The following is a 20,923-nucleotide window of genomic DNA, read 5'->3' on the forward strand; positions in this document are numbered from 1 at the left end:
ATTCCAGGCTTACCAAGATCACCATGACTGGGCCTAACTTGAAGCTTTGCATATTGACAATTGACTATTATGTAAAAAGATACTGGCGTCAAATCTTCTCCACTTGCTGGAGGGGGTTGCACTGAGAAGTGAACTGAATGTCTAGTATTACTCTTTGTCCTGTAAGGCGGTAATGGGGTGTTGGTTTCATCTAAGATCCTAAGACCAAGGTGGCACCCAGCCCCCGTATTGACGCTAATAGTACACATTATTAACCCCAGACCTCCCACCCTTACCCATAACCCGGTGTCGTACCAATTATCACCTTCGTACGTCCTCTCATTTAAGTCATAAAGAAACCAATCTTCCCTAACGTGTGGGTTGTCCATATATTTAAAGACTAAGCACCGCAAGAGTGCTAATGGTTGCGTGATTGTAATCTCTATCTCTTTGATCTGCTATGCTATTCACGGTGGCCGTCCCGCTGTCATCTACGCGTATTTGCAGCTTTACCTTCCCATGACAATCGGTAACCATGTGAAAAGCACAAAGGGAAAGATTTTCAGCGCTGCTGGGGCTGGGCTCTACGGAGGAATGCGTAGGCTCCCTGTTGTTTGTCTTCACACGCATAGGCTGCAGTATGCCATTCTCATCTAGGAACCTAAAGCCGACGCTGGCGTGACTACTCGTGCCAATGCAAATACTACAAAGGATTAACTTCTTTCCTGAGTAGTTCAAGTCTACAGACATTCCGGTGACATCAACCCAAGATGCCTGGGTGTATTTTTTCTCGCCTGTGTAAGTCGTATAAACACAATCTACTCCAGCTACGTAGGGGTTGTTCATCGCCATATATAATAACTCAGACCAATGCTTGCAGCTGCTAAGCCGGCTTTTAGCAGGTTATGGTCATATTCCTCTTCTTTTTTAGGCGCTCGGTATACTTCTTTTGTTAGCTGCACTTTCTTAGGTGGTCGCGTATGGTGCACTTTTTTAGGCTGTTCAACAAAGTGCCTTCTAATAGTGTCAGAGTTCACGTCATTCACCCCAAACTTCATGTCCTTAGTAGCTCGTTGAAGTTTGTTGTTGTATCCTACTACAGAGCCAGTATTTATAGATAAATTACTGGGCATTAACCAACAACCCGGGGCTACTGCATAGTCCAACCTCGCCTTAGAATTTTGTATAGCTAGTTGGTAACGCTGTACGCCCTTGCTAATGTCGCCCTCCAAGATCGAACTTTCGAATAAGATCAAGGCTTCGGCTCGCGTCTCTTCTGCGGCACCGGTATTCCCCACTATGCTTGATTGGGTATTTACTTGGGCTCCAAGGATAGAATACACGTAAGCTTCTATGCTGCGGTTCAAACGGGCAAGGCCGGCTTTGGTTAGTCCTTTACCTTCTGGGGGTATGAAATTAAAATATTGCTTCGTTTGCTCGTCGTTGGTAATCTTGATAATCAGTTGGTTAGCCCCGGCATACTTACCGCCCTCGTCTTTGAACAAAGGTCCATCTCTGACTTCCTTAGTGGTTTTGGCATTTGGCTCGAAGAAGGTGCTACTGTCATAGGTTTCTTTGTGATACCCAGTGTTCCATCGTAGATTCAATGCATGAACTTCCTTATCACTTAGCTCATGTCCACCAATCCCCCAATAAGCCCAAACGTGTCCTAGACCATTGTTAGCGCCCGTAGTGCATCGGAAATCCTTCCCTACGACACCAAACTCCTTACAAAGTCTATCATAAGCCGGCACGCTGTATTTGTTATCTCTTGGATAAAACGTGGCATCTCCCGGCAGCGCAATAACACCCATCTCAAATCCAAACTTAGACGTTTGTCGAATGACACCGCGGGTATTGGATAAGTACTGCTGCCCAGCAATAATTCCTTTGACCAACTTTGCGTTACCGTGGGATGCTGCACAGGTACCGTAGGCGTGGAATGCTGCAGCTGATTGTCTATTTGCCCCACCAGCGTTGGCTCCAAGTCCGCATTGCTGTACATTCTGGAGCCTTTAAAGTAAATCCCATCGGGCCTTCTTTCGAACTTACTAGGGTCTGCATGCGGAAACATCTTCCTGAAGGCCCTCCAATTCCAGTAATCCCTGATGTCGTGATGTGGCTGCTCCTCAATATCATTCCCAAAAGCGTCGTACATTAGTATATATAATGGATGTTATACCATCAGCACCTCCACTTTATCCTGAACTTACTAAGGAACCTAACAAATTAAACGCGGTGAATTTCAGGCTTAATAAAGCGAACTTAATCCTGGCTCACTTGGAAGGGCAGACAAAACACTACGAAAAAGTCCGAAAAAAGTACGTCAGAGCCCGAAGTACGCTACATAAGATTGCAATAACTTCAGGGTCCATATCTGTTGTGTTAACGGGTTCCGGCGTTGCTACTTCGCTTACTGGGCCGGGAATAATCGTTGGAGTTCCTTTGGCCGGCGTTGGGGCAGCCTGTGGTATTATTTCAGCCGTTGCTACGGGCATTATGAAGCAGTTGTCAAGCGAAATATCCAAGCATGACGCGCCAATAGCTCTGTCAAGGGCTAAAGTAAATACAATTACCGATCTTGTCTCAAAGGCTTTGCGTGACAGAAAGATAGACGACGTAGAATTCTCGCTTATCTTAGCCGAAGAGGAAAAGTACGAGAAATTAAAGTCGGACATAAGGAATAAAAAAAACAGTCGTAAAAGATCTTTCCGAGGAATCTCGCAAAAAGATCTACCAGGAGGCAAAAGAAGAGCTTCAAAGAAAGCTTGCTCAGTAAATATCGTGACAGGATTCTATTTACATATTGAACGCCGGCTGTCTGGTTCATATGCAAATTAATTCCTTACATTCCATTTCCCCCTGTGTACTTTTCAAATTTAAAAGTGAAAGCGCTGGTTGCTATGAGGAAGAGGAATGTTGGCGTTGCTACGTGATGTAATCGCCTGGGAATCCATCCTAATAGGGGGTGGTTGGGATCTATTTTGTAAAATATTTCGTAAATTACGTCAGGATAATAAGGAATATCCTTATCCAGCCGACAAAACATCCACTCGGCTCTGCTCATATCAGAAACCTCGGGAATAGACTTACCGGTAATTTCAGACAAAAGATAGGGAATAGCTTTGTAATATTTCCCTAGTTTTAATTTTTTCAGCGTTTTCCGTAGACTTTGTGGGGTTGGCTCTTCTAAGTGGTCTATGATTTTCTTCTTTACTTCGTTGTTTAAATATACCGGTCGATAACCTTGGATATGACTCATCCAGTCCCTAAAGTATTTTATTCTCTTGTATGGGGTCTTCTTACGACCTCCATTGGCGTAATACTGCTCTCTGGTAGCATTTGGCACAGCATTACGAATATTCTTACCACACTCGTAACACTGTGCTGACGTGTCGTCTTCTATTTGCATTTTCTTACCACAACACCAGAAACCCTTGAGCTTGGGTATGTGCACCCTTGCAGTCAAACACCCTACACAGAAACCATTCACAAACTCTTTACATTCGTGCATCGTATATCCAACAAATATTTTAACATTCGCGCTACCAAAATACCTGCGCACGGGTAATTCCCGCGGGGGACGCGTGTTTTCGGAGGGGCCTTTGACGCCCGTAATACCCGTGAAAATCGGAACTTGGCGTTTTGGATTTCGCGAGTCCCCCTACCTGCTGCTTGGTACTTTGGTCACGCAACTGGCATTGAATGAAAGCAAACTGGCGACAAAACGCAATCATGTCTATTTATATACATCGTTAATGATAAAGAAAGAAATAAAGAACATCTGAACGCTGTTTTTAGCTTTACAAACACATACCTTAACCAGAATTTATGGAAATCTCGATGACTGCGCGTACGATGCTATGTTGTTGTCGTCATTATCGGCTCTGCATTATTAAAGTACAAAGTTGACCAAAGTTTGCTTTTAATTTCCACGGCCGGTGAGTCTTCCTCAGTTCTATTATACATCCTGAACCCATCTTCAGAAATATTGGCATGATATTTGAAATATGATTAAGGGAATATTTTAAGTAAGTAATAAAGATGCGAAACGAGCTAATTATTTAAACGAGAGCGTGACGCCGTTACACACAGGAAGCCCGGTCAAATACTTTCTAACAGAGTCGGAAGAAGTACTTTGTCATTTTTCAATTTCACGATCATGTATTTTAGATATCTATTTATTGTTTGCCTTTCAATGCAATTGATTGATCTGTTAGAATATCGATAGATTTTTCGCTTTATTTATGTTTTGTTACATCGTTTTCTACGGAAGAGAAATGAAATTGACAACCTTTTTCAGCACGCGCGTGTCCACGTGGCCTTCCTTATGTTATTTACGCAGTGTTTTGAACGACGCTGAGAATAATTCGCGACGAATAATGGCAACATGTGATTATTCCAACTTTGTGGGTGGTCCTTGTGGTCCCAGCAAGTTTAATCCATCTAATACCAAATGCATATCAATTACAAATTGCAAGAAAGAAATCAGAGGTCATTTGAAGACTTTCCGAACGTTTGATTCTTCCGTCGATACCGAAATCTCTCTTCTACTAGCAAGAGCAGGTATGTTTTCATGAAGTTATATAATGACCCAAATATGCTTGACTGATCGCCGTATATACCCCATACGTCTCTAACGTATTGGCAGTTTGTTTTAAACTATGTAAAACTTGACTATTGAAGGAGAGAAGATCAAGACGTGGAAGATTCTTCAGTGGGACTTCACTCTGGAAATATGATTGACACCAAACAAAATTTGTGTATATTGTAAATATTATTTTAAAAAAACTTTTTTTCTAAGCTGTCTCACATAGTCCAAACTTCAAAAAGGCTTCATGGCTTATATCTCCGGCTAACATCTATTAGGCGGTAAACTGGTCCAATTCTAATAACTCTCTCTTTTCCGATATTGTAGGTATTTTCGAACAAGACGATAATGCACTAAAGCGATCTATTTGTCCTCGACATAGAGATAAATTTGGCGTGAGTTGGGTTTGCAACAAGAAAAGGTGTGCTGTCCCTACAGAGTGGGCTCCTCATAAAACACACCCCAGAAAAGGTGATCGCGGAATCAATCTTGTACAGTCCAAACGACTATTTGATCTCACATCAGTGCTCGTTCCGGTTGGTTCACGTAAGTTCGCATTTAACCGATTATTTTTCTCATCGATGATTTATCATTCTCATCAAAATCATCATGTCATCATGCATGATTATCGTCATCATCATCATCATCATCATCCATGTTTATCATCATCATCACCATCCATGTTTATCATCATCATCACCATCATCCATGTTTATCATCATCATCACCATCATCCATGTTTATCATCATCATTAACGTTTCCCAAAATCAATGATATCATGTCTTGAACCTTATAGGACATTGTACGACTCGTTATTCGATTGACACCAAGTTAGTGATAGTTAGAAAGGTATCATTTTATCGATAGTTGCTTTAATTTTCGTTCAAAGTCACTTGAGATCGTCAAATTCCGACTATTTGTTCCTCGTAGTTTTGTTTATGTTCCCTTTGCTTATTCAGAACTGAATACATTAGGTGTCTAGAGGACCAAGTATTATTTGTTGAGTGCAAATCGGAACATAGATAGTTGTTAATCGGAACAAAATGTTCTCTTTAGTTGAACACAGGAACAGCAAGGTTCCTTTAAGCTGAAAATTGTTCCTATTCAATGTATTATCGGAACGAGTGGTCCTCACTTGTGTTCCTTTGAACATTGATTGTTCCATTTTGCATGCAAGGGAACACCTGTTCCCTTGTTGAAGAGTTCCTTTTTTCAAAAGTGTTCCTATTTGACAACAACAGGAACAAACGTTCCTATCGTTGACATCTCAATTAGGAACACAATGTGGACTGTTCTTGGTACATTGACAAAAAGACAATGTAACGAACAGTACAGGACGAGTTCAAACATGCTCATGCATGACTGCACGTGTCTGGGCAAGTCTCAAACAATGCAGAACAAGTTTAAATATGTCCAGGCATGTATAGACATGACTGCGCATGTCTGGGCAAGTCTTTAACAATACAGGTCAAGTTTAAATATGTCCAGGCATGTATAGACATGACTGCGCATGTCTGGGCAAGTCTTTAACAATACAGGTCAAGTTTAAACATGTCTAGGCATGTATAGACATGACTGCGCATGTCTGGGCAAGTCTTTAACAATACAGGTCAAGTTTAAACATGTCCAGGCATGTATAGACATGACTGCGCATGTTTGGGCAGACAAGCTCAAACATGCTTAGTGGTATTGTGTATGGTCAGCATAAAAGAACAAAGGCTATTCGGGCAAGTTCAGGCAAATTTAGGCACTACAATATAAGTTTGGGCATTTCCATAATCATTTTTCTTTTTAATCGATCTAAATTAATGGAATAGAAGAGAAGACAAAAACCTGTTTATCATATAAGATCATAGTTTCTTATAGTAACCAATGACTTTTGAGATTCGGTCTCTTGGGGTATATGAAAGTTATAAAAGCAAATATTCCAGTAACTATGAATGAAGTTGAGGTCATAGGTAAATCAATGATGAGTAAGCACAGTAGAGAAATCGATTGGTCGAAAATCAACGGCGCCTTGCCGAAACCAAAAAGATTACATTTAGAAGAAGACGAAGAAGATGGCCTTTTCCACTGTCCAGTGCCATCATGCAACCATGATGCATTTGGGACACGAAGAGGATGCAGAAAACATGTGAAAAAGAAACATCGTTGGTTTTATTTTTTCGACGAACAGCCTGATGTATCCACTCAAACAACATCCAATTCTGGCGATGAAAAAGTCAACCCAACTCAAGCTAGTCAAAGTGTCAAAAAAATCGTTCCATGCTTTGATATTTCAAGTACTCTTGGCAAAGAATTTGAGAAATGGTTGATTGGAAGCGGTGGGGGATGCAAAACTCCAAAACAGGCTCAACAAATTATTCGAAAAAGTTTTAAGTTTTTGAAATTTTGTTGTGAAGACGACGACGACGAAGAAGACTTAAGTTGGGACATAGTGGATTTCTGCTTGAGTTCACCTAGTTTCATTTTCAAATTTGCGGATGCCATGCAGACGGATTGGGGACTGGGTCATGCAGGTCGCGTTGGATACTTGGATGCTATATCAGACTTGCTAGATTTCCGCAAGATCCATGGCACATCATCCGATACGGTTTTGCGAAATCAAACGTGCACCGAGGTCTATTTGAAGAGAGCACGTAAAACAGTGGCCAAAATGATGAGACTACAATGGACCAATGATCTGGACATTGAAACACTCGAAGCTAAGGGCCACTGGGCCACAATGGAAGAGTTGTTACAAGTGATCACCTATCACCTTCCGCGATATGAATGCGTGCTTAAAGTGTGTCGAGAAACACCTGACAAGGTGACCCCTTCAGACTTGTCGTTTGCTACCAAATTTGTGGCCGTGTATTTGTTTATTAAAGTTAAGGGTTCTCGTCCAATGACTTATCAGTATTTGACAGTGGACATGGTCGAATCGGCCAAAAGCAATGGGGGTTTCATTGACCAGAAAAAATTCAAGACCACCTCCAAGTATGGATTTGATTCATTGTACTTGACCGACACCAGCATGCAAGTGTTGGATGGATACATTAATGTCATACGACCTCATCTAAAACCAGTCTGCGAATACGTTCTCGTTACCAGGAACGGCAGTCAGCACAGTAAAATCGGACAACTGATGAGCAAATTAGTATTCGATGCAACTGGCAAGTACATTCATCCGACGCGATACCGTCAAATCGTCGAAACGGCCAGTCGGAAACACCTCGAAAGCAACGAACAATGCACGATTTCCGAAGATCAAAAGCACAGCTCTGTTGTAGCTAGGGTACATTATCAAAAACGAAGGTCTCGCGAAGTTGCCACGAAGGCTCACGAATATCTGAAAAAATTGCACGGAGAAAAAGGGACTGAGTTGACCAACGATGTTCGTTCTCGACTCTCAAACGATTTGGCGAGCAATTCACTCGGTCAAGATCCCCCCGTTGTCGAAAAACCGAACTCCAACGAGCCGACTGTCGTCGGAAATGTCCAAGTGACTGGATCATCGTCGCAACTTCAATGCGAGAAAAACGACTTCGAGCCTGAACCTCCGAGATCTACTACTGACAAGCCAAAGAAAAGGAAACTGCTTCTCTTCACACCGATCGAAGATGAATTCTTAAAAGCAGGGATAAAACGATATGGCTTTGGACAATGGACGGCTATTTTGAGGGACTCTAGCTACAAGTTTCAAGAGGGACGAACAGCAAACTCGTTGTTAAATCGCGCTTTGCGAAAGTTTAACTCAAATAAATAAACTTTATTGATTGTCAGTTTGAATCAATGTAGATCCTTTATTAGTGTTTTATTAGTATTATTTACTAGTCATTATCTAAGTTTCACTGAACTTTTCTATTGGTTTCATGAAATAGGGAAGTTATCCTGGGTCTCTTGGCATTATTCTCACTTGTCCTGGCCTCTTGAGAGTCTTCTTTGTGCCTTTTCATTTGGTCACTTATAAAACCCTCGTGTTCTTGAGATCGCGCGGTCAAAAGGGATTGGCTTGGTACGTCTGCCGACCCTTCCTGATCGGATATTGCTAAGATGTGTGGGGTGAACGGCAAGGCATTATGCAATGAGGTAACCAGATGCTTCATGTTATCTTCTAGTAGACCCCATTCGACACACTTTTTTCGCCTCTCCAAAACTGCTTTTTCGCACTTGAACAACTTTAGATTGGTGAAGTGGGTTTTCAGCTTGTCACTCAAAATCTCCTGTAAACAATTTGTGGACTTCCGTTGGGTTGTGTTGGTTGGATCGGACTGCAGTTTTAAGACGCAGGCGTATAGTTTGCGCTCGGTTCTTTCCACCCATGGATTTTCAAAAGCGGTCTTTATCTTATTGTCTTCTTCTCGTTCTCTCTTCTCTAGCAATTTCTGGTGGATGGCTTCCAATTCTTGCTGGATTTGTGGGGGCATGGGTTCCATGTCATCTCTCGGAAGGAGATCTACGCTTTCCCTCGACACTCCTTTCGACTCTAGGATTTCCTGTCTTCGTCTGTATTCTCTTTCTTTGCGCTCCTTTTCTTCTCGCATCCTTTCAACATGGCCCTAAGAGAATCGGAACAATTGGATATTGATCCATCAATAACATAAAAGGGTATGTAAGTTAAATAAACAGAAACATTCAATACGTGGACGTGGTAACAGAAAAACAACCCAATACCAACTAACCTGGAGAAGTTGCTGGAGCTGTCGATAACGCAGCGAATTCGAAGAACACTGTCTTAGTGTTTTCTTCAAAGTGCGGACCATACTTTTATCTTTCTCAGAGTCTTCTTGGAACTCTCCTGACAGCAATGAATCCTGTGTTTCGTCGTCGTCTTCCTCCTTCTCCTCCTCCTCCTCCTCCTCGCCGCTCTCGTTAATGTCGTCATCACCTTGTTGACGGCCGATCATCGGCGAGGTGTCATTTGTCAATACATCTTTGAAGACCAGTGATCTTAAAGCTTCTTTCTCAGACTCCTTGAGAAAACCTTCCTGTGTATCAGACTCCTCCTGGTGTTCGCTGTCATCCGTGCCACTGTCCACCTCATCCTCTGCTGGGCGTGCTTTCGATGCCACCCAAACTATGCACTCCATTGGATGTCTTTGGAGCCATTCTGCGGCTCGCTTCTTCAGTCGTGGAAGACTCTTGAACGTGTACGTCCTAAGTCTGCGCTCCATGGCTGGTTGATGTTCTGGCTCGAACTCGAGCTTGTTTTGGGCTGTAATGATCATGGGACATCGATTTATGAACGACTCGGCTGTTCGGTATTTCACGTCATGCGCAGCGTAACCTGCCTGAGTGAGTATTTTCCAGTCATCGATGTCTAAGGTTGACGGCGTGGCTTCGTCGATGAACACCACTTCAGTGTAATCTGTAATCATGGCTTTGTTGAACACTCGTTGTTTGGTGATGGTAGCAATGTTTTGATGGTGTATGACGCCAAGCAGTGGAATAAATAAGCTCGTCTAGCCACTGTTTGTATCCCCGACGAGGCATGGCACCTTTTCCTTGTGCTTTTTCTTATTATAGTTCAGCAATTTCAAAAAGTCCTGGCAGAAAATTTCAATTTCCACTTCACTCAGACTATTTTCCAGAATCTCTCGAAAGTACTTGGGGTTGGGCTCCTTCGCATGGTCAAAAGGACAAAACGCTCTGGGCGTGATTTGTCCGATGTCTTTTTCGTCAATTGCATGGTCAACAAATCGACGTCCTTTGATTGACCAACAGTAGCCATCATTCACTTCGATGAGGTCGTAATCCACATTTATTGGTCGGATGACTTCACAAAAGGGGTCGGACAGGATATCAATCACCTTCTTCATGTCCTTTAGGAGGCGCGCCTTGAAATCATCATTGGCTGCTAGAATGTTCACAAAAGGTCTGGGGTCACACTTGTACGAGTAAGTGTATTTTGATTTTTCCATGTGCTTGTATATTTTACCACGATAAACTGCATAGCCTAAGGTTTTCATGGCGATCCCGATGTCGTTGATGAGCACTGTGAGATGGTCACAAAACCTTTGGGATTGATCTTGATCCTCGGCAGACTCTTGCGTCTTGCTGGAATTTGATTCCTCAAAGCCAAATTTGTCGATGTTTAGTTTAGCACTCTCCAACTTCAAGATGGCTTCTTGGAGGCAGCTCTGGAATGCTTTGTTTACTAGCGTAACTCTGACTACGCTCTCAGTAACAATACAGTCATCCACTATATCCATGCTGTCGCTCATGTAGTGCGATGCCTCGGCTTTCAAAAGTGATTGGTACGAGGAATTCACAAGGTCTCTCATAAAAGGATTTCTGTGGTCCTTCAGCACTTTATATAATTCTTTCAATGCGGCGGATTCTCTGCTTTCCTGAAACTTCACCTGACATTGAATGAAACACAAAATATAATTAGGTAATCTAAGATTAATTAATCAACAGTAATCATAGAAAGCTACCAATCTTGACGTATTACTGGCTAAAACGCTGAGTCCAAACATTACCTGATTAGCTACTGTTTCCACGCCACACTCTAGTAAAACTCTATGCACTATAAGTGGATTAGCCGGCGCTCCGTTCGGCGTAGTCAACGCAATCCAATACCCAACCGCTGGAGACAACTTTTTATCAACCAAGGTTTGATTGGCCGCTATCCATCCTTGGCTTGTCCCACCAGCAATCAACTGACTTGCCGTAATTTCTTCATCCTCTTCACTTTCGTCGTCATCTTCAGCTACATCTGTGCCCTTGGCCCGAGTCTTTTGGCCTACACTTTTCCGACTTTGTGTTGTTATACTACTAAAGAAAAATGCAACGTTTCTTATCCCTGAAAAAGAAATGCAAAGGGTGAATGTTCAGTAAAGCAAATCGTTAATTGCGAGAACAAAATGCAACACTTACCAAGCAATGCTTTGTCACACGTATCTCTCGTGAGACAAACGTTAAGCCATGCGCTTTCTAACCCTTTATCACGGACTTCTGGACAACACTTGGCACTTATGATGCTGCATTTTCCGGATATGATGGGACTCAAGTAACATAACGCAGCTCCCTTGATAGCCTCACTGTTCAGCTGTCTACACGGATTCTTCGTTCGTCTCATCTTGTAGTGATATTGTGGCAAATGTGGAACTGACTTATATAGGGCCAAATGTGTAAAGTCACAATGAATAAATCTGACGGCACCGTTCGATTTAGTTCCTTAAAAGGTCTGAACTATGAAATGGCCCAACCCATATGGGACCATTGAAACTCGTATAAAGCATGTCTTGAAAATAAAAGTATAAACATCCATACTACTGGGACCTTAGGTAAGCAATTTTACAACATTGAACAGAAGGAACAATAAGAAACTGCGAACATTCCATACACATTCTTGTTGATTTCACACGTCTTCAGCATATGCTAACCATATACATTTGACAGAGTTCGATCCCTAATATTCAAATTATAATACATTCCTAGCCTGTCCTGTGCGAAAGTTATTTGTTATGGAAAGATTTCAGGGATTTCACGGAACTCACATCCGTATAATACATAGTATCGTGATAGGAAAAAATAAAAATATAAAGAGGAGTACTGCGCTAATCAGTCAGTCTAATACATAAATACTGCAAGTACATTCCTTGCCTGCCCTGTGCAAAAGTTATTTCTTATGGATAGATTTTAGGGATTTCACGGCACTCGATCCGTATAATACATAGTATCGTGATAGGAAAAAACATAAAAAGAAGAGTACTGCGCTAATCAGTCATTCTAATACATAAATACTGCAAGTACATTCCTAGAGTGCCCTTTGCGAAAGTTATTTCTTATTGATAGATTTTAGGGATTTCACGGAACTCAATCCGTATAATACATGGTATCGTGATAGGAAAGAAACATAAAGATGAAGAGTACTACTATACTATACTATTATTATAAGAATAGTATAATATTAATATTATATATATACATTATATATATATATTTTATATATTATAATTATATATCATATCTATCATATACAATATATATTATATAACATAATAATATGAAAAGTATTTTTATATGACTGGAATACATGGAATTAACGGATTCAGTTCCATCATATCCTCCTATATAAAATAAACTTTATATATATATTATATATATATATTACATATATTTTATATATCATATATATTATATATCATATATATTATATATCATATATATTATATATCATATATATTATATATCATATATATTATATATCATATATATTATATATCATATATATTATATATCATATATATTATATATCATATATATTATATATCATATATATTATATATCATATATATTATATATCATATATATTATATATCATATATATTATATATCATATATATTATATATCATATATATTATATATCATATATATTATATATCATATATATTATATATCATATATATTATATATTATATATATAAATATTATATAACATAATAATATGAAAAGTATTTTTATATGACTGGAATATATGGGGCGCCGTTTGTGTCAATAATACTTACGTGTTTTATATATACGTAATGTCGTATTATATAAAACTTTCAACACCAAATATAATATATCATGTGTTTTATAAAACTTCCGAACTGAAACATATAACTTCTTCAGCAAAATATATAACTTCCTATCCTTTATAAAACTTCGCTACTCATGTAAAACTTCCAAAGGAAAATATAAAACTTCACGTTTTTTATAAAACTTCTTGTTGACGACAACTCTATTGGCCAGCGGTTTCCTTATTTCGTTCTCAGGTTATGCTCTTTCAAACACGATAAAATGGCGGCTGCTCTTGTGGACGTTTTGACCGATCTCCAGATTTTTTTGAATGGCCTGCCTGCTATATACTGTGAACTTCAAGGAAACTTAGATTGTAACGAGAAGGGCAAATTTCAAACGATGTTGAGACTCGCAGAAGAACAGGTTGTTATTCTTTTTTGGTATTTATCGCTTATCGAAATTAACCAAGAACCGACCTCACAAGCATGTGAAATTGGAAATGCCCTTTCACAATTGATGGAAATATATCAGTGTTTCTCCGACAAGTACTTTGACCTTTTAAAATGTGAGAGTACAACAGTGTCGATGTCTGCAGTTGCCTCTAGTGAGAAAGCTACTAGTGGAAGGCCAAGATTTATTGTGGATATAGATCACCTCCAAGGATTGAGAGAAATGGGATTTTCATGGACAAAAATTAGTTCTTTATTAGGAGTATCGAGGAGTACTATCATTAGACGGAGGAGGGAGTTTGGGTTGGATGAAACCCCTGCATTCAGTGATATGACTGATCAAGAGCTGGATGCTATGGTAGATTCAATTCTAAATGTTTGCCCAAATTCAGGTGAGGTAATGGTCCGAGGAGCCTTACTTGGAAGGGGTGTAAAAGTACAGAGACGACGCTTAAGGGAGTCACTTACTAGAGTTGATCCAATAGGAAGAGAGATGAGACGGCGCTACACAATTAAGAGACGGGTTTACAATGTTCCTGCTCCTAATGCATTATGGTGAGTAAAAAACCCTTTTCTCCCATGAAAGTACTATTCTCTGTCTTAACTTATGTCTGTTGTCTCTAGGCACATAGATGGAAATCATAAGTTGATTAGATGGCGATTAGTCATTCATGGAGCAATAGATGGCTATTCCAGAGCAATAACATTTTTAAGATGCTCTTCCAACAATGAGGCAATGACAGTCCTACGACTGTTTATTGAATCGATAGAAAAGTTCGGTTGTCCTGAGCGAATACGCAGTGATTATGGAACAGAGAACATTGGTGTTGCTCGATTTATGCTAGAAGAAAAGGGCCCATCGTGCAACCCTTTTATCACAGGGAGGTCTGTACATAATCAACGCATTGAACGGCTTTGGCGAGATCTCAGGCAGTGTGTTATAGGCTATTACAGGGATCTCTTCTATTATATGGAATCAGAAAACATGCTTGATCCCTCAAATGAGCTACATTTGTTTGGAATTCATTATGTTTTCCTTCCACGATTAAACAGATCTATTGATGAATTTATTATGCAATGGAACAATCATCCTTTGTCTTCAGTGCACTCAAACACCCCTTTGCAATTGTGGATGAATGGGGTTCATCACATGTGCAACTCTACTCAGGATGTTATTCAAAGCTATGGAATTGATTATGATGCACCCTTACCACAGATTCAAACAAGCAACACTGTTGAAATCCCACAGTCTTCAGTGAGCCTAGAAGAAGGCGATGAGGCAATTTTGCAGCTACTTATTAACCCTCTAAGTGATGATGGTAATCATGGTATTGAACATTATAATCAAACCATGACTTTGCTAAGGCAATTTATTGGCAATTCTTAATGTGCATTTAAGCAATTTAAAACTATTTAAAGTGTATATTATCCTTGTTTTCAGTTTTGACATTCATATCAGTATGCTTGCAGCTATTGAATGCATTTAAAGCCAGAGTCATTCAGAGAGTGGCTACAGCATGATGATACAAATCGTAATTTATCCATTTGGCATGTATCCTATGCTGCACAATGTAGTAATTTCCTGGTATGAGAGTAAGAGTCTATGATCTAAAGATAATAGGTAGTTTATTGACTATATTCGTACCTATAAAAACATATGAAGAATAAATTTAAATATTTCAGAACCAAATGCTGATAACACATTAAGTTTAGCTGGTACCTCAATATTTATTTCTTACTTATTACATAACGTGGTACCATAACATTGATATGTAAATTATTTTATACTCTGTAAATCTAAAAGTCAAACAAGTGCACAGACCAGTGCACTTCATTTTTTATTCCTACCAGCTAAGCCACTAAACAGCAACAGTTTAATAATTCATTACTTTTTTGATAGATTAAGTGTTCTAAATAATGAAAACAATGAACCAGTTTCAAATTATAAGTCAAAAACCACTGTGTTCCCTGATTACAGACTATTAACTCAGGCTTAGTCTTAGCTTGGTGTCAGAATGTTCGTAATCACCTATGCTAATGTAAAAAAGTCACAACCTCAACAATACAAAGACTTGCACTCACTTTTGTTGAAATGCATGGAATTGAAAACTAAGCAACAGAATTACTGGTGTACTCAAACACAGTATCATATCTATGCATCATGTATTCAGCCAATTGTTAAAATCTGAGAGAAAGAATCATCAAAACCTTAAACTATACTCCACTGTGTTAGTTGAAGACACAAACTCAGACATTTCCAAATCCAAAACATTCTTTGAGCATGGATACCCCACATGATACCATATCATCAAATGATTTTATGTGTATTGGAAGCCTGAGTTCCAGTGCACATGTTGAGGCTGTTGGGCGACATTTACATCCTGACTCACATCCATGAACAAAAGTGATGGCAATTTTCTTTGAAAACCCTAGGGGAGGTACTTGTGTACAGCCAGTGATGAATTTTAGAACATCTGCAAGAGATACCTCATATTTTGACATGCCTGTTGGTAACAAGATAAAGATTATTAGAAATTTGTGTTGGTTAATATAAATATCAGATATAGGCTAGCATGGCTCTACTTCAAACAACAATAACAAAAAAAAAATTACAGGTATCTCCAAGATGGCCAATATGGCTATAAGCTTGGCATTAAATTGAAATTCCAAGAATACAACTGAATGAAGATATTGCTATAGAGAAATATGTACTATTCTTTCCATGCAATAGAAATGCATTAATCATAAGCAATTTTTTTACAGTTACTTGTATATTGTATATAATTAGTTTAAATATATTATTATGTAAGCGATCTACATTGAATTTGTTACATAAGATATGTATGTTTTATCTTATTAAGAATAAAGACATTTATTATCCTTAAGACATTTTATTATTATTAAATCCCACCTGAAAAAATATTTTTTTAGATCTCTTGACTTATAACTACTAAGCTCATATAGCTCATTGATTTTTCTGCCCAATAAGATTCACATATTTGATCCAAACCATTTTCCATAAAAATGTATTTTTAAATCCATTTTTTATTTCATGACAAATTGTAGCCCATTTTGGTATTAAGAATTATGCACCCCAGCTTATTTTTTCACAAAGTGAATATTGAAATATCTATTTATTGAAGTGCCAAGTTTTTGTTTCTCACCTTCATACTCTACCATACAAATAAAGTCTGCAAACGCCTTGTAGGTAATAATTTCATCTTCCTTCAACTTCTGAGGGAGAGAAAAATTAATAGACCAAAGGGCCCGCAAGGATGCATTTGTTAGCTCTTCGAAGTTGTCAAAGGTGAAGACCTTTCTCATTTCCTCTTTATTCTTCGTAATCTCATCCAGTACCCCATACAACTCTAATCCTTTGGCCATCTGATTAAGCATCGGAATTTTTGGCTCTACATACACCTTGACATACACAGATCTAAAGAATAAAATTAATTAGTAAGTGTAAAAATATCTTGACATTGCAGTCAGTCATGTTTTTGAATTTTTTCAAGTCTCTCCAATCAGTTGTTTTGAGGTATATGCAAGGAATAACTTTACAGGCAAAGGTACTTGAAAGAGTACCTTTTCAGGCAAAAGTTATATATAGTAAAGGGGTATCTTTTTGCAGAAATTTGGTATGTAAAAGGGTAAGGATCAAGAGTCCAGATGAAGCATCCCCATACAAAAAAAGTTTAAAGACACCCCCAGGGTTTACACACACCAATATGTCAAAGAGAAAACACCAAGAAATTATATAGATTCGCATATTTCATAATGAAAATATTTGGGTACCTTAGAATTTTGTCTTTGTTTTTAATCTTCTCTCTTTGAGGAACTCCTCGATATCCAACTTCATTTAAAATATCCATTGAATCATCTTCTGTCAATACCTCCTGCAGATCTTTTTCTGTTTCAACTGCCATTATCTAGATAAAGCAATGAAAATATCTTTTTCACTTTTTTGTTCTTGAACAAGAATCTCTCATTCCAACTGAAGTGTGGGAGACGCATTTCCATCAAAACATTGATGAATCAACAGATCATTTTAAATTCTATAATAACCAATTTTATTAATCTCCTCACTTTGTTTCTTTTGTGCAAGTCTCAATCTTAGCCAGTTTTCCAAATTTATATATTTTTCTCACCACACATCTTGAAAGAGCTACTTTTGAGATTACCTTGGAAATAGGTAAAGACAAGTCCAAATTTACTAAATCAATATTGCAATACAAGAAAAATAGTGGTTCTTTTTTGCAGGTTTTTACTGTATTTCTCAGAAATTTTAGATTCAGTTGTACCACCCTTTATTAATTAATCAGTTATAATTACCTTTTCTGCAACCCTTTTGAATTTGCTATCTTTGATATTCTCAATTTGGGCTGGCACACCATCAAGGCCTGAGGACAAGTAGTCATACACCCAAGAGGCAAGAAAATTTGGTGCAGGCCCACCTTGAGCGAGGGACATGGCCATCAGCTCTCCTGCAACTTTAAAGCTGCCTTCTGTTAAGGCCACAGTACTTTCCAATGGAACAAATCCATCTTTGTCATCTTGGATAAAGAGACGTCTTTTCACATGTTCAAAAATTTCTAAAAAGAAAAGATTATTACATTAGAAAATTTTATATTTTTTTACTCTAAGTATTGCAAACTATTCTGTACCTGTGAAAAATTCTCTTCTTGGTCCCCCATCATCGACAGCAGCTTCACCAATGAAAACTACAGACAAGCGGTTTTCTGCTTTGATCCATGGCCTCTTTCTTCCCTCTAAATAGTCATCAAATATGAATTTTCTTTGTACATCAATGTGTGATGACTTCGCAGAAACTCGCCCTTTAATTTTTTCTATTATGTATTTGAGCTCAGACTTCTCTTCTTCACGTTCTTGAGCCATGTGGTCAACATCTTGTGCTGGATTATCTTGATTATCTTCCACTTCCATAGTCAACATCAGGTTACTATAAGCCAGCTCTGAAGCCCTGGCAACTCTCTCACAGCAGATATCGGCATGCTCTTCTATTAAGCTTAAAGGAAATGAAGTGTGGCAAGTGGGGCACATGACAGAGGAGGTGGTTGGTGAACCAGTTTCATGACCGGCTGCTGAAGTATGGGCAATTGCAGGTGTAGGGTATGCATCCACATCAATGGTCGGTATCTGACTGGTAGAAGCAGAAGAGGTAAGGGTAGATGCCGATATCTGACTGGTAGAAGCAGAAGAGGTAAGGGCAGGTGCCGGTATCTGACTGGTAGATGCAGAAGAGCGATGGGTAGGTGCCAGTATCTGACTGGTAGATGCAGAAGAGGTAAGGGTAGGTGCCGGTATCTGACTAGTAGATGCAGAAAAGCGATGGGCTTGCTCTGAAGCAACAGAAATTATAGCAGAGGCAGATTTTGACTTACTTGGCTTGCTTCCAAAAGTTGGCTTTAATAATTCTTCATCATCGGTTACTTCGGTACATTCATTCTCAGTATCTTCTTCATTTTCTTCAGGCACCCAACCAAAATCTTGTTCAATGCTCTCCCAGCTTCGAATGTAGATCGGGCCCTGTCCAGCAATATGCTTCAGCATCTTGGCATCCCACTGACGATTGATTTTGGGTTGGACTATCTTATTTCCCACAACCCTCACGAACTGGAACTTGTGTCCGTTTACTGACTGGAGTTTGTCTGCAAACAAACCTTCAAGCAATGAGCGGATTTCGTTCTCATTCATTTCTGACGGAATTTCCACGGCGCTCGCAACTAGCTCTCTCAAATACAGTTCTTCCCTTAACGGTCCTCGAGGAACATTGTTCATTCGTGGATCAGGCAATAATATAACATCTCTTATTACTGGCTTTGATGGCTTACTTGGTCGGCTGTAAGGTTTTTTTTTAGCACGTGGATTAAACGCCGTACTTGTTTTCACTCTTGACTCCTGGAACGATGATGGCAATGGTGTAGACCTTCTTATGCTAGGAAACAGCCGCTGCAAATTATTTTCAGGCACTTCTTGACTACTCGATTGACTTTCACTGTCTTGTTTTGAGCTCTTGTTGATAAGCTCTGCCAATCGTTTAAGTATCGATTCTTGTTTTTCATCCGCCATGACTACTTACAACCAGAATTATAAGGGAGTGCTAGTATCGAATTACGCGTTCACGTGGCGCCCCAGCAACAACCGCTGGCCAATAGAGTTGTCGTCAACAAGAAGTTTTATAAAAAACGTGAAGTTTTATATTTTCCTTTGGAAGTTTTACATGAGTAGCGAAGTTTTATAAAGGATAGGAAGTTATATATTTTGCTGAAGAAGTTATATGTTTCAGTTCGGAAGTTTTATAAAACACATGATATATTATATTTGGTGTTGAAAGTTTTATATGATACGACATTAGTATATATAAAACACGTAAGTATTATTGACACAAACGGCGCCCCATAGGAATACATGGAATTAACGGATTCAGTTCCATAATATCCATCATATCCTCCTATATAAAATAAACTTTATATATATATATATAATATATATATATTACATATATTTTATGTATTATATATATTATATATATTATATATATTATATATATAAATATTATATAACATAATAATATGAAAAGTATTTTTATATGACTGGAATACATGGAATTAACGGATTCAGTTCCATAATATCCATCATATCCTCCTATATATATATATATAAATATATATATATAATATATATATATTTTTATATATGTTATATATATTATATATATAAATATTATATAACATAATAATATGAAAAGTATTTTTATATGACTGGAATACATGGAATTAACGGATTCAGTTCCATAATATCCATCATATCCTCCTATATAAAATAAACTTTAAGATTTTAGTCTATCTTTCCTTAATAATGATATAATATATGTTATATATATTATATATCATAATAATATGAAAAGTATTTTTCTATGAATGGAATACATGGAATTAACGGATTCAGTTCCATCATATCCATCATATCCTCCTATATAAAATAAACTTTATATATATATATAATATAAAGATGAGAGTATGTGGACCGCGTGGCACTAATGAAATAGTAGAAGATAATATAGGTAAGTTGTAGTGCTTGGGAACGAGGTTATTCCGGGCGAAAGCCCTTGGAATTAAATTCGGAAAAATTAATTTCCGACCTCGCTGGGATTCGAACCCACGACCTTCGGAATTGTACTACCGATGCTCTACCAGCTGAGCTAGAGGTCAGACTGAGAGCAGGCCGGGGTGAAATAGATGTTAGGTCGCGGTAATTATGATGCAAAGATGAGAGTATGTGGACCGCGTGGCACTAATGAAATAGTAGAAGATAATATAGGTAAGTTGTAGTGCTTGGGAACGAGGTTATTCCGGGCGAAAGCCCTTGGAATTAAATTCGGAAAAATTAATTTC

General features: G+C 38.6%; 4 protein-coding genes across 4 annotated transcripts; 2 read left to right on the forward strand and 2 right to left on the reverse strand.

Moving 5' to 3' along the window:
- The first annotated feature begins 6,540 nt into the window (after window positions 1–6,540).
- Window positions 6,541–8,319, forward strand: LOC148910224 (uncharacterized). The gene has a single exon (XM_089031531.1). The coding sequence runs from the start codon at window positions 6,541–6,543 to the stop codon at window positions 8,317–8,319; it is 1,779 nt and encodes a 592-aa protein (XP_088887657.1).
- An 82-nt stretch (window positions 8,320–8,401) lies between these two features.
- LOC116289023 (uncharacterized) lies at window positions 8,402–11,634 on the reverse strand. Its single transcript, XM_089032004.1, is given in 4 exon segments — window positions 8,402–9,112; window positions 9,236–10,915; window positions 11,036–11,367; window positions 11,433–11,634. Coding segments are annotated over 4 exon segments (2,925 nt in total).
- Window positions 11,635–13,344: 1,710 nt separating this feature from the next.
- Window positions 13,345–15,663, forward strand: LOC148910225 (uncharacterized). The gene is made up of 2 exons (XM_089031956.1): window positions 13,345–14,066; window positions 14,136–15,663. The coding sequence occupies exons 1-2, from the start codon at window positions 13,462–13,464 to the stop codon at window positions 14,896–14,898; spliced, it is 1,368 nt and encodes a 455-aa protein (XP_088888082.1). The 5' UTR covers window positions 13,345–13,461; the 3' UTR covers window positions 14,899–15,663.
- Window positions 15,664–15,758: 95 nt separating this feature from the next.
- LOC148910226 (uncharacterized) lies at window positions 15,759–19,762 on the reverse strand. The gene is made up of 5 exons (XM_089032005.1): window positions 18,173–19,762; window positions 17,841–18,100; window positions 17,304–17,437; window positions 16,676–16,947; window positions 15,759–16,015 (listed from the first exon to the last, which is right to left on the reverse strand). The coding sequence occupies exons 1-5, from the start codon at window positions 19,596–19,598 to the stop codon at window positions 15,759–15,761; spliced, it is 2,349 nt and encodes a 782-aa protein (XP_088888131.1). The 5' UTR covers window positions 19,599–19,762.
- Window positions 19,763–20,923: the final 1,161 nt, after the last annotated feature.

The sequence above is a fragment of the Actinia tenebrosa genome, unplaced genomic scaffold (assembly GCF_029948245.1).
Source record: "Actinia tenebrosa isolate PJP-AT-01 unplaced genomic scaffold, QUT_ActTen_1.0 PGA_scaffold17__23_contigs__length_9995812, whole genome shotgun sequence".
NCBI classification, from domain to species: Eukaryota; Metazoa; Cnidaria; class Anthozoa; order Actiniaria; family Actiniidae; genus Actinia; species Actinia tenebrosa.

Excerpts from the sequence above, each read along its gene's own strand:
- LOC148910225 (XM_089031956.1), top strand. The coding sequence starts at position 13,462 with ATGTTGAGACTCGCAGAAGAACAGGTTGTTATTCTTTTTTGGTATTTA. Across the intron at positions 14,067-14,135 it reads CCTGCTCCTAATGCATTATG|GCACATAGATGGAAATCATA; the intron begins GTGAGTAAAAAA and ends TGTTGTCTCTAG.
- LOC148910224 (XM_089031531.1), top strand. The coding sequence starts at position 6,541 with ATGAGTAAGCACAGTAGAGAAATCGATTGGTCGAAAATCAACGGCGCC.
- LOC148910226 (XM_089032005.1), bottom strand. The coding sequence starts at position 19,598 with ATGGCGGATGAAAAACAAGAATCGATACTTAAACGATTGGCAGAGCTT. Across the intron at positions 17,438-17,840 it reads TCAAAAGGGTTGCAGAAAAG|ATAATGGCAGTTGAAACAGA; the intron begins GTAATTATAACT and ends TGCTTTATCTAG. Across the intron at positions 16,948-17,303 it reads AACAAAGACAAAATTCTAAG|ATCTGTGTATGTCAAGGTGT; the intron begins GTACCCAAATAT and ends TTTATTCTTTAG.